Source organism: Mastigoproctus giganteus, chromosome 11, assembly GCF_048544385.1.
Source record: "Mastigoproctus giganteus isolate SK-2022 chromosome 11, ASM4854438v1, whole genome shotgun sequence".
NCBI lineage: Eukaryota > Metazoa > Arthropoda > Arachnida > Uropygi > Thelyphonidae > Mastigoproctus > Mastigoproctus giganteus.
In genome coordinates this window covers 73,476,409-73,490,453 of record NC_143585.1, presented here as the reverse complement: position 1 = coordinate 73,490,453, position 14,045 = coordinate 73,476,409, and the positions used below count along the sequence as shown (strand labels likewise).

General features: G+C 36.0%; 1 protein-coding gene across 1 annotated transcript in view; it reads right to left on the bottom strand.

Annotated features, from left to right (window-relative positions):
- Nucleotides 1–14,045, bottom strand: part of LOC150078125 (uncharacterized) — a 281,371-nt gene that overhangs the window by 107,763 nt on the left and 159,563 nt on the right. Inside the window, exons 10-11 of the mRNA XM_090384470.1 lie at nt 13,577–13,720; nt 5,860–6,084 (exon numbers count right to left, since the gene is read on the bottom strand). Coding sequence (XP_090240596.1) covers nt 5,860–6,084; nt 13,577–13,720 — 369 coding nt within the window. The remainder of the gene's footprint in view (nt 1–5,859; nt 6,085–13,576; nt 13,721–14,045) is intronic.

Here is a 14,045-nt window from a genome sequence, read left to right as displayed (position 1 = left end):
CAATTCCAAAATTTCCTATAGTTCCCCTTTCTGTGCTGTTTTGTCTCTTTCGAACCTTAGCATCGAAGTCCCCCATAATGATAGTGTAGTGGGTTTTCTGCTCATTTAGAAGACTCAATTTTGGCGTACATTTCTTCAACCTCTTCATCATCATGGCTCAATGTTGGTGCATAAATCATAACCTTTAGCTTGTACCTCTTAGAAATCCTGAGTAGTAGTACTGACACCTTTGTTATTTGGTTTTTAGGAGCATTAGCAACTAAGGCCATATTGCTCCGGGGATATGCGGTGGTCATTCCCTGACCTTTCCGCATCCTCCGTATTTGGTGGTCACGGGCTCGAACCCCGGTCTGATCAAGAAGCGTGTGCTACGCACTGCTGCTCTTGCCCACCTGGCTAAGGAGGCGCCAGTACTGACACCCTTGGTGATGTACTTTTGAATTCTAAAATGTTGTTTTTTATATCTTTATTCACCAGAAAGTCAACTCCACCTTCGCTCATTTCACTGTTTCCATTGGTGTACAGCAGATTTCCACTTGATAAACTTATAAGTGATTAATTTCTTCTTCTTGTTTCAGCCAAACCAATGATATTCCAATTCACATTTTCTAATTCCTTTTCCAGCTCTAATATCCTGTCTTCACCGATGAGCAGTCTTACGTTGTAGCAGGCCAAGTTCAGTTTCCGTGCATGGCAGCCTGGTCGTACCCAGAGATTCTTAGCTGGGTATATGCCATCAACTCCAGACGCAAAGTATTCATCTGCAACATTCAATTCAATTGTTCAATTCATCTGCAACCATCAGCTGGGTTGTCTAAGACTTTCCCACATCCAGCACACAAGGATCTGATCTGATTACTTTTTTCTTCCTTGTACTCACTTATATGAAAAATTCCTTGTCCCCCTTTTGCTCGCTTAGCCAGTGCTTTTTCACATGCAACCTTGACCTCTCTGACCTTATCTGTAGTACTATTACAAATAAAATTGTAGCTGTTGTAGGCTTCAATTCTTTCACTGCTCTGTAAATATCCCATGCTATCTTTTTCTGCTCTATTTGACCTGCCAGCTCAACATTCATCCATTTTGGCATTATCTTCCCTGAAATATTTTCTTAAACATGCATGTGTTTGTATGTTACAATGTTTACTTCAAAATTAAAGGTCCAACCAGATGTTGGATTACTGGACTTTTACTGTATCTTTTTTCTGGTGAAATATAATTTAAATTCAATACTATTAAATATGGTAAAACCTTTTTTTTTATTTATTTATTTTTGTTGTTGTTTTATTTACAAAGCATACCTCCTCCAAAAACTTAATCCAATGGAAAAACATTAGTTAAAAAACTTGCATAACATTTAAAAAATTCCCAATATAGAATTGTGCATACAACCAATGGCTCATAAAATTTACAAACAAAAAAAAAAGCACTAGAAACTGGACAAATTTTTAGAGCCCTACATCCTCAGCTAATGAATGCAACTAAGCAAAGAAAATGCAAAAGCCACAAAATATGGTATATCATAAGATTTGCGCTTACATAAAACACGAGATTGGAAAAACTTAGTTGAGATTTTTTTTTTCTCCAAATACAAGGCAATTTGCAATATACCTAAAATGTGTTCAGAGTTTTCTTTATATTAAATATCACCCTATCACAATGCTCTATCAACAATAAAAGCATCCTGTACCTGCATTTTATGTCCACTTTGTTTTAAATATCAACTATAACTAAATAAATATTTGACTATTCTTCTGATAAATATGGTATGCCTAAACTTAAAGATTTAACTCAAATATATAGTTCACCATGAGATTTACTGTAAATAGACTTTTACACTTTCTTTGCTGAGTTAGTTTCTCTCTCTCTCTCTCTCTCTCTCTCTCTCTCTCTCTCTCTTTTTTTTTTTTTTTTTTTTTAAACTGTGAACTTGGAATGTGTACAGTTTATATCTGTCTTTTAATTAATCTTGTCCTTTTAGTTAAGCATTTTGGAAGAAGTAAACTTCATAAATGGGGGGGGGAAAGGTTTTTAGAATATTTAAGTATAACAGCTCAATTCTGACTCGATTTGAATTGAACTTTAAAGAAAGTTTGAAGTCTCACCAAAAAAAAAAAAAAAAAAAAAAAACAGCTTTCTTGTTTATTGGCAATTTTAAACTACACACCTATCACTGCTTCTATTATGCTGGTAAATATGGTGAACAGACTTCATAAATCTGTACACATGAGGTAATTTAATACAACAGCATTAAAATATCTTACAGCTAGGTCACATATTACTTTTCTTAAAAAAAAAAAAAAAGTATTCTCCCAAATTTTCAACAAAAAACGAAGTGTTCTAAATATTCTCTTTTTAAATTATCTAAAATATCTATTATTAAGCAAGACTTGCAAAAGGTGGTTTATAAAAAAAAATTAAATTGCATAATGTTTTGCACAACTTAACGTTTATATAAAAGGATGTGTATGTATATGTGTAAATTGTAGGCCCCTGGATTCCCCCATAGACACTATCTTCTGTGCTACAACCTTAAGACAAAGCCAGTCATGTGTAGTATCAGTGTTAGTTTGTGCAGTGTGGTATCATGTCCTGTTGTGTTGTGGATTGGCCTCTTAGCCACTGGTGGGATTAATCACGCTGGCAACACCCCGCCCCAGGGCCTGTAGTTGCTGCGAGGAGGTGGGACAACTACTGTATACATACTAGGATGCTCCCAGTGCCACACTGTCACTGAGAGAATCCTTACCTCAAAATTAACTCAGAAAAAAAAAGAGTAGGATTTAGTGTAGAGTTGGGTTGGGAGAAAGGGAATAGACAGATGGGAACTCAAGGAAGGCTTTCCCATCGAAAAGAAGGTAGTAGGTGTGAGGTAAGTAGACAGTGGGACAGCATGGTGCATCCCACCAACCTGGCAAGGGATGCCAGGTCAGTAGACTTCCTGCCCCATGGGTGGAGGTCCCTTGGGGTTAGCATGTAATCCCACACTGGTCCATGTACCAGGGCCAGCAACAGAGAGTGGTGTTCCACTTCAATAACATTCTTTATTTAGTACATCTCACCTTAGTTTTGTAACTACTGATTATTATTACTGACAAGGACCACAACAGGAATAATGGGCCTTCTCAGTAATAACAGTCAGTAGTTGTGGTAGATTCATTCTAATGTCTCTTCTTGGTTGAAGTCATGTATTCTTTCCCTTTCAGTGGGTTTATGGTAGCCTTGGTTGGTAGACATTACTGTGGTCTTACCACATGTGATGGAAGTGCTGAGAAAAGTGTTATTGCCACAATAAGTCAGAGTGGGGATGCAGTTCCCCTTGTTATTTTTCCCATATACTTCTTTTGGTTTTGTCATTATTCTTGCATCCTATTCATTTCCTGGGTTCACTGTTTCTTCTTTTGTCTTCTTTGGTTTTGCCAGTGCTGTACCTTTCTTGAAGTTTAGTTTCTTTCTTTCTGTCTAAACTTAATTTTCTTAATTCAGAAATTGTGGTGCCTTTTTGTGCTAAGATAGTGATTTCTTTGTCTGTCTGTTATCTTTTTTTTTTGTCAGGGGCTTGACATCTTTTGTAGCTGCAGCCTTGGAGGACTTATCACAGGACTGTATTTTATGTCTGGCTTGTTTCTTATTTTCTTCCTCCATGTGTTTAAGCCTTTGTATTAAATCTCTATTTCATTTTCTTGTTGTTATTTATGTGTTGATGCAAGTTTTGCATTCAGTGATTTCATTTCCTCCTTGTTAGTGCATGTGTCTTGTCTTTTTCCTTTTCTTCCTGTGCTGGTATCCTACTCTGTTCTTGCATTACTGTGTCTTGGCACTAGTTTTCTTTCAGGGTCCTGTTCACGTTTATGACCTTGGCAGGAGTGACATCCTTTGCTTGAAGGCTGCTGTTGCAAACTTTGTGAAAGCCATACAATGGAGGTACAAATTCAAATTATTACATTAGGTCCACCCGTAATGTCTTACATATATCAGTATAGGTATTATGTCTGTAAATTGCATGTGGTCTTTGGCCAATTTGCCTGTTTTTCTGACGAAAAACTCCCAGTTATAATGGAGGGACAGGATGGATGCTAGTGAACGACATTTAACTGTTAACATATTAGCAGAATGAACTTATTTTAGCATTAAAAAATGAAGCCAAATGGAACTGTCAATTTGTCATCAAAAATTACTGATTAGAAAAAGGATTAAAGGATCTCAAAGCAGTATCCAATTAAACAGGCACCAGTTGAATTACAGGCTAAATTGAAAAATCATTCAAAAAGGTTATGTTTTTTTCATAAAACAAATGGTATCAATAACAGAAAAATTATAATAAACAGCAACTGACATTATTTTATAACTTTTACTTTTTATAAATTTATTTTGATTTCCAATTTATAATTCTGACTGAATTCCAATTTACTTTTTATCATTTTTCTGACTATGGATACTCTTATTTCATAATGCACATTACTAATAGTAGAATAATAACAGAATATAGAATAACACTTTGTTTCTAAAACTTTTTTCATTTTCAAAGATTAAGATAAAAATGAGACTATATATAAAAAACATTATTAATTTCAGCTGCAATCTGAATGAAGCTTAAACATTAGTGCAAATAAAATGCTAGCTAAGGTAAAGAAAGCCTGCATGAGAACGATGAGAAACGTCGGATAACTTACGCAGAAAATTAGTTTCCCGACACTGGACTCTAGCGCTGCTCGCTCGGTAAACAGATGGTAGGTATTATCGGTCTGGAGCAGAAATCAAGAAGGATATATTGATTGACAGGTAGACGTGGCAAACAATGAAATGATTGGTGGTGGGCGTGACAGACGACAAGCTACTATGTAGTCATTGGTTGGCATTATGATGTGTATTTACCAGTAAAGAACGGTGCATAATAGTTTTGTAATGAACAGTGAACAGGTAATAGTAGCGATGAATCTTTTAAGGTGCTGATTGACGTTATGATACGTGTGTATCTGCACGAGTGTCTTTAAAAATAAAAGTACAGTAATAAAAAATTAATATTTTGTTAATAAACAATTTATTGCTAGTCCACCCATGATTCTAAAAAAAAAAAAGGTTAGGTTACCCCCTCCATTTCGGGAGAGGTTCAATCTCCCGTGGGATTCAAGTGGAGGTAACCTGACCTTTTTTCACCGTTAGGGCATATTATTGAACAAGAAAATAAAAATACAGTCATATAAATATTTATTTTTTTATGAATGTATTTCTAAATTTGACTGATTCTAAAAAAAAAAAAGGTTAGGTTACCCCCTCCATTTCGGGAGAGGTTCAATCTCCCATGGGATTCAAGTGGAGGTAACCTGACCTTTTTTCACCGTTAGGGCATATTATTGAACAAGAAAATAAAAATACAGTCATATAAATATTTATTTTTTTATGAATGTATTTCTAAATTTGACTGATTCTAAAGAAAAAAGGTTCGGTTACCCCTCCACTTCGGGAGGGGTTCAAGCTCCCATGGGATTCAAGTCGAGGTAACCTGATCTTTTTTCACCATTACGAAATACTGTAATGGTGAAAAAAGGTTAGGGCATGTGCAATTAGGACAAGTTACCATTAGTGCTGCTAAAGTGATACTAAACCAATGTTATCGTGTGTTGTGTTCGTGTACCAATCAGCACATCATTTGTCAATCAATATATCATTCTCGACTTGGCTCCAGATCGTTAACACCTACCATCTGTTTAACGAATGAGCAACGCTAGAGTGCTGTATTAGGAAACCGATTTTCCGCGTAAGTAATCCGACATTTCTCGTCATTCTCGTGCAGGCTTCCTTTACCTTCACCAAAACACTATTTTATTTTCGATAACTAAATGAAGTTCTCATACTTACAAATCACTCAATTCATGAAGTTCATCAAAAGCATTACTCTCTATGGATGTAATTGGATTTGAAGCTAAATTCAAAATTTCTAATCGCTGAAGGCCACTGAAAACTTGATTGGTAATGGTTTTGATGTAATTATGAGCTAATCCAAGGTGTTTCAATTTCCCTAATCCAGAAAATGGCTCTGTAGAATCTTCTATAGTCCAAGAAACTTCATTATGACTTAGCTCACTATTCAAATATTAAAATAATAATAGTAATCAATTAAACAATCAAATAAATAAATACTTTTGAACATAGTATAATTAATACAAGAGAACTAAGATATATGAAAGGGTAAACAACCTTAGGAAGATTTTGGGAAAGACATGGAAAACATGATCAGGAAAGTGAGTGAAGTATTTTGGTATTTAGTTAAAAATCTCAAAAGGGGAAAAATCGTGACCAAGATAATCAAAAATGATGAGGGCAAAATTATTAAAAAAAAAAAAAGAAAGAAAGAAAGAAATGGGCTATTTTAGTATACAGTAAATGCAATAATGATTTTTGAAACAAAGGAGTTAAGTAAAAGATTTCACTGAAGAAGAAACAAAACTCCAAAACACTGAAGAAAATTTTATATTATCACTATTACTGAGGCATATAAGTTCATAAAAAATATCAGTAAGGAAAGACAGCAGGTGTCAAAGAAATCAGACCCTGTAATTTTGAAAACTGAAGGGAAACAGAGTCACAATAGTTACAATCAGATCGCCTTGCAGGTGCCTAGTCTCCAGAAGCTGCAATTTGCAGAACTTAAGCCTTTCTTCATAAGAGCACCCCTTTGTTCCCTTCACCAGTCTTGTTGCCCTTCTCTGTACTCATTCTAGCAACTCTACATCCTTCCTAAAATGAGGCTTCAGACCTGTATGCAGCTCAAGGTGTGGCCTGACCATTGCCTTATACTGTACAAGGGGATAATCACCTCCTTATCCCTACTTGCAAAATTCCTGTTTATCATTGACAAGACCCCATGACCTACTCTGGCAGCCTGTCTGTACTGCTCAGAAAACTTCATATCTGACTGCACAATTACACCCAGGTCTCTTTCATTCTTCACTACCCTGAGTGTAACACCATATAGTTGGTGTTACACTCAGAGAATATACATTCTCTGGGGTTACTGCTACCAATATGCAGTACTTTGCATTTGTCCATGTTAAACTTCAGTTGACACTTCTCAGCCCATCTACCCAACTTTTCCAGATCCTGTTGCAGCAGTATACTATCATTACTGTTATTAACAACCCAGCCAACATTTGTATCATCTGCAAGCTTTGACATTAAGCTTGATATACCTTCATCAATATCATTGATAAATATACAAAACAACAATGGGCCCAACACCGAACCCTGAGGGACACCACTAATAACATTAGTCCACATACAGCAGTACCCACTGATCACCAATTTCTGGATTCTCCCACTCAATCATCCTTTTACCCATTGTAGCTGTTGTTGTTATTTGGTTTTTAAGAGCATTAGCAACTAAGGCCATATTGTTCCGGGGATATGCGGTGGTCATTTCCTGACCATTCCACATCCTCCGTATTTGCCCATTGTAGCAACTTGCCCTTAATGCCATACTGCTCCAATTTGTACAGTAGTCTTCCATGTGCAACAGCATCAAAAACTTTCCTGAAATCCAAGTATATGATATCAAAATTATTTTTTGAATCCAGTTCCTTGTTAGAATCAAAAAGCTTGTTTAGAATCCAGATTGGATACTATGATATCCAATCAAATTGGTCAGACAAGATTTCCCCTTGACAAATCCAGCTGTGTCTGAATTATTACTGCTGTCTTGTCTAGATGATCCTGCAGTGCTTCTTTAACCAGTGACTTCATTATTTTCCCAGGAACAGAAGTCAAACTAACAGGTCTGTAATGATTCATGTCACCCTTTGATCCCTCTTTGTGAATTGGAGATACATTTGCACATCTCCAGTCCATGGGGGCTTCCCCCAAGTTCAAGGATGCTCTCATAATTATGGCTAAGGGTTTTCTTACTTTGCCACCTCCTTTAATATAACTGGATAGATCCCATCCACCCCAAGTGCTTTTTTTTTATGTTTAACTTCAACAATTTCTCCTCCACTTTGCTCTCAGTTATTGCAAAATCATTTAACTCCCTGTTAGAGTTTGATTAACATCTGGCCCACTCCTACTTGAATAACTCCTCATGTGTGAATGTAGATGCAAAATACTCATTTAGTTTGGCAGCTATCTGAGAATGATCATCTATAACCACTGATATTAAGTGGACCAATCTGATTCATCCCCTTCCTTTTAGAGTTTATATAAGTAAAGAAGTCTTTGCTGTTTTTCTTTGCATCCTTTGCCAAGGATTTTTCATAATTCAGAATTTGCTGTTGGTAACATCATCAGGTGGTCCCACTGTACAGAACCTAAAAAATCTCCGAGACCACAGTAGTCGCCTTTACTGGGAAACTTTACTGGAAAATCGCCTTGAGCAAAGGAAACTATTTTAAAAACTAAAAATATCTTATATCTATTACTAGATCTAATCAAGTAATAGATTTAAGATATAACTTGTTTTTTGTTTTTTTTTTTGTTTTTTTTATGAAAACCCCAAACACGAAAGGTATCAAAATCTATAGTACTTAGTACCGTGCATGGGTTGAAGGAGAAGTATGGGGAGAGGGGGATGTCGGAAACTTTGCTCTAGAGACTAAACATGGGTTTCACCACTTCAAGCTTCCAATAAGCAAAGTGGTGGTATTTCACCGGTTGATGAAAGTCATCTACCACCTGAACCTTATTATATCATTGTTATATCATTAAAGATATAACTTGTTTATAACTTGATATAAGTTGTTATATCATTAAAGATATAACTTGTTTATAACTTGATATAAGTTGTTATATCATTAAAGATATAACTTGTTTATAACTTGATATAAGTTGTTATATCATTAAAGATATAACTTGTTTATAACTTGATATAACTTGTTTTCTGTCTAATATAGTGAAGAATTTTGGGCCCTTGAGGCATAGGCAAGTCTCCTCTTGGCAGCTTGTTGGTCACTATTCTGTAAACAACTCCCCAATGGTTATTGTTTCCAGTAGTTGCCAACAAGTGCCTCCAGCATTCCTTTTTCTTGTCTCTTATGATTCCTAAGAGTGAGAGTAAGATCGCTACTGCTAGTGCTATAGCAATTGCACCATGCTCAAAAAAACAAAAGTCTATATGAACTAATAAGAAGAAAACTCTTACCTCAAGTCGAAGAGAAGTAACAAATTACTTCTCTTCATCTGTGGTTACCTTAAGAATCAGGGGATCCATATTAAGTGCTTGAGGAAAATACACAATCCAGCTGAGTCGTCCTACAATCACCGTTCGCCGTCTACATCAAGTGGAACATCGTGCAAATGCGACTGTTCACCTCTGTGACCACAGCACCGGGGTAATTGTGCAGTCAGATATGAAGTTTTCTGAGCAGTGCAGACAGGCTACCAGAGTAGGTCATGGAGTCTTGTTAATGATAACAGGAATTTTGTGAGCAGGGATAAAGAGGAGATTATCCCCTTGTATAAGGCAATGGTCAGGCCACACCTTGAGTACTGCATAGAGGTCTGGAAGCCTCATTTGAGGAAGGATGTAGAATTGCTAGAACGAGTACAGAGAAGGGCAATGAAATTGGTGAGGGAAAGAAATGGTTGGTCTTATGAAGAGACTTAAGTTCTGTAAATTGCAGCATCTGGAGACTAGGCACCTGCGAGGTGATCTGATCGAGGTGTATAAGGTCTTGAATGGTTTGAGCAAACTCAATGCTGATGGGATTCTTCCTCTTGCCCAGATTATTTGCCTGAGGGGACTTAAAATTCAAATTGAGGAAAGACAGTTGTAGAATAGATATGCAGAAATTTGCCTTTAGCCAGCGGTCAAACATCTGTCGTTGTGGAAGTTGGCAGCTTAAATAAATTTAAGGCAGAACAAGACAAACATTTGGAGTGAATGGGAAGGTTTTTTTTTTTTCTTTGCTAATGCTGTATAAGCTAGCTTTCTTACATCACATGCCTCTACTAATTCTAATAATAATATATGATTTTTTATTTTTATTTCTTTTTAACTTCCAGAATGCCATTCCAGCAGGGGAAAAACCCTGGTAATACTTCTGTATATAAGAGTGTGTGTTTGCGTGTGTGTGTGCATGTTCTTATCCACACATTCTACAGGCTTTAAGACCTGGAATAACAATTGGGAGGTGGGGGAGAAGAATCATATTCTTTCCACCTCAGATCAGCTAACTAATACATAAAGGCATTTAAGAATTCCTCAAATCTTCAATAAGATCCAAACTCAGATGTCAAACAAGTAAATAAACCATTAGCCTGTCATAGATGATATTATTCACAGATTCTTATATGTTTGCTAATCAAGGCCACCTGCTGTCTGATGAGACCATTAGTCTTAAAACAGTTGTCATCACAGCACTAGAGTTTTAAACAAATAGCAGATTAATTTGCAACATTTACTCTACTTGACTTAAGTCAAGTAAGTAAATATTGTTAACTTAATTAACTTGAATTGACTGACTGACTTAAATCAACTTAAGTTACTAGAATTATTTTAAACAAATGATAAAATGGGTAGTAACTTAAGTCACACATTCATGGATAATAGTACCACCTTAAGCCTAATGTGAGTTTTGATGTAGCTAAAGCATCCTCACTCAAAGAAAGAAATTTCACAAAGAGATGCACACTCCACTTTAAAATCTCGTCCTTTATCTAAACCTTGGTTTTCCAATAAATGTGATAAGGCTGTTCAAGAGAAGAATGTTGCATATCGTAATTGGCTTGTTTCTAATTCTCCAGTTTCATTTTCTGCCTACACCAAAGCAGTTATTAATCAGTCCAAACTAGAGTTTGAACAGACTAAGAGTAGAAAACTTGCTTCTTGCCCTAATGGTAGCCGAGCATTCTGGTCTCTTGCCAAAGCTATTGGCCGCAACTTTTGCCCATCTCTGCTCCCACCTCTGTTCAAACCAGATGGTTCTGTTGTCATTTCAGCCAAAGATAAAGCTGACCTGCTAGCATCCCATTTTTCTTCCAACTCATGTATTAATGATCTTGGTAAAACACCTCCCACCATTCCCAACACGCTCCATTCAATGCCTCCTCTGGTCTTCCGTCAAAAGGATGTCAGAAGGATTTTGACGAATCTTGATGCTAAGAAAGCTCCAGGTCCCGATGGTATTTCTCCACTTGTTCTCAAAACCTGTGCTCCTGAACATACTCCTATTCTTTGCCACCTTTTTTCACTTTCTTATTCCAAAGGTGTTTTACCTTCTGCTTGGAAATTTGCTCATATCTAGCCAGTTCCTAAAAAGGGTGACAAATCCCTCCCATCCAATTATCGTCCCATTGCAATTACTTCTACTCTTTCTAAAGTAATGGAGAAATCAATTAACCGCCAACTCTTAAACTACCTAGAAACCTTCCATCTGATCAACGATCGCCAGTATGGATTCCGTCAGTGTCAATCCACTGGTGATATTCTGGCTTATGTTACCCATTTATGGACTAATTCAATGGAAAGGTTCGGTGAAACACAAGTAGTTGCTCTTGACATCTCAAAGGCTTTCGATCGTGTTTGGCATAAAAGTCTTCTAAACAAGCTTCCATCTTATGGTTTGCCAACTGTTTTTAGTAATTGGTTATCCAGTTTTCTCTCTGATCGCTCACTGAGGGTGATGGTAGATGGCTCTCTGTCTTCTAACTTCTCCACTAATGCCGGTGTTCCCCAAGGTTCAGTTCTTTCCCGCACTCTTTTCTGAAAATCATATCCATAGTTTTGTCGATGATAGCACATTGCATTCCACTTTCCATTTTGAGAAACCTTGTCCTGCTCAATCAGCTTCAACTTCTCGAAAATCTGGTACCAATTCCTTAAATGCCGATCATCAGGTAATTCTTCAGTGGGGCAAAGACAACTTAGTTGATTTCAACCCTTCTAAAACTCAGTCTTGTCTTATATCTCGCGAAAAGGATTCTTCTGCTCCTATGCTTACCTTTAGTGACACTCCAATTTCTAGGCAAAATGATATATCTCTTTTGGGGATTACCCTGACTTCTAATCTCTCTTGGCACAAGCACATTACAAATATTGCTTCCTCTGCATCTAAAAAACTTGGTTTTCTCTTTCGCTCTCGGCACTACTTTTCTTCCAAACAGCTGCTCACTCAGTATAAATCACAAATCCGCCCTGCCATGGAATATTGTTCCCACATCTGGGGTGGTGTCCCCAAAACCTCTCTCAGGCTTCTCGATTCTATTCAGAAGAGGGCAGTTAGGTTAATTAACGATTCATCTTTAACAAAGTCTCTCCACTCGCTGTCTCATAGACTTACTGTTTCTGCTGCATGCCTCTTCTACATATACTTCCATGGGCACTGTTCTTCTGAATTGGCTTCTATAATTCCCGCTCTCTCTTTCAAAACAGTCCGAACATGTGCCGCCACCAGCCAACATCCATTTACTGTCCAACTCCAAACTAACAGAACCAACTTTTCATCTTCCTCGTTTATTCATTCAACTGCCGTTTTCTGGAACAACCTTCCTTCATACGTATTTCCTGAAAATTACAGTCTACAGAAGTTCAAGTCCAGTGTCAATAAATATCTTCTTTCGTCTTCTCAACCTCCAACCCAAGCACGGTACTAAGTACTATAGGTTCTAATACCTGTCGTGTTTGGGGTTTACATGAAAAAAAAATAAATAAAAAAAATACAATTTTCAAATTACAGTAGACTTTCACAATAACGGCACCTTCGTGGATTGAAGATGCCATTATTTCAATTTTTCCGTTATCTAGAAAGTTTTATTTTAATTATATTTAATGCAAAAATAATGAGGCGAAAAAAGAAATAGAGAGATTAAGAATGCAATTTTACTAACTGCACATAAACCATCCAAGGTTATACTAATTAATACACTCCTATTTCCGCCCATTCTATTTTTATATCAAGTTTGTCACTAAGCTTTAATGTTGTTCTTCTTTTCTTCTCTGTATGAGGTTTATTAATATTAGGGTCCATGGTGAGGGATTTTTCATTTAAAATAAATGTAAAACAGCATATAATCCATAATATCAGTACAGAATTCACTTTCAAAATGGCGAACTTAAACAAATACAGTAATCACGTGAACTGCCATTTTCTTTTTTCGGCACTGATCTCAATGTGCCATTATTTTGACAGTCTACTGTAATTCCGAGTACATAAATTTATCTGAATACATTGTAGTTTTAAATTAAGGAAGGTGTCGTGTGTGATATTTAATCTTAACGAGACAATGTCACCTGCAGTCCTATATATGGATGTTAAATGATTAAAAATAAACAATATATGGATATGTAATAATATGTTAATATTAATGATTGGACATGCATTTAATTAAATAGTTCTAGTACTAATCAATAACCACAAATTAAACATACACAATTATAATACATGCAAGACACAGCTGATTAAATCACATATAAATAAATTTCAGTTAAGAATAATCTAGATAAAATTATCAAATCATATTAAAAAAGGAATATAAACACTACAGAGACCAAAAGGTAATAACTTCTTCAGGAGAGAGAGACTTTTTTACCAATAATAATATTACTCAATAATTCATACATATATTTTTCTAATAAATGCAAACTTACAGAAGTTGTAAGGATGATAAAGGTTGAAAGGCATCTTCATCTATTGAAGTCAAATAATTGTGTTCTAAATAAAGATATCTCAAAGAATGAAGTTTTCCAAATGCTTTTGTTGTGATCGTTTGCAAATAATTAAAGGAAAGGTCCCTAGAATAAAAAATATGAAAATTATTATACAGTAAAAATGAATAATAGGAAGTTTTAAAAAATAGGAAACTGAAAGAAATTGAAATAAGAATTTCAAAAGACAGAAAATTTCAAGACTGGAAGCACAGGCTCTTCTTCAGTGTGATCATAATAACTGTAATGAGGAAGGGAATATGCATCACAGGCTGTTTCGGTAGTAATGGAGAGAAAAGGACCTTTAAGTGTAAGTTGTGTGTGACAAAGCTGCAGCCCATTTCTTAATTAATACGAAGAAATGGACTGCAGCATGGTCACATTCCTAATTATGTCTGTAGTAGTGTGAAAA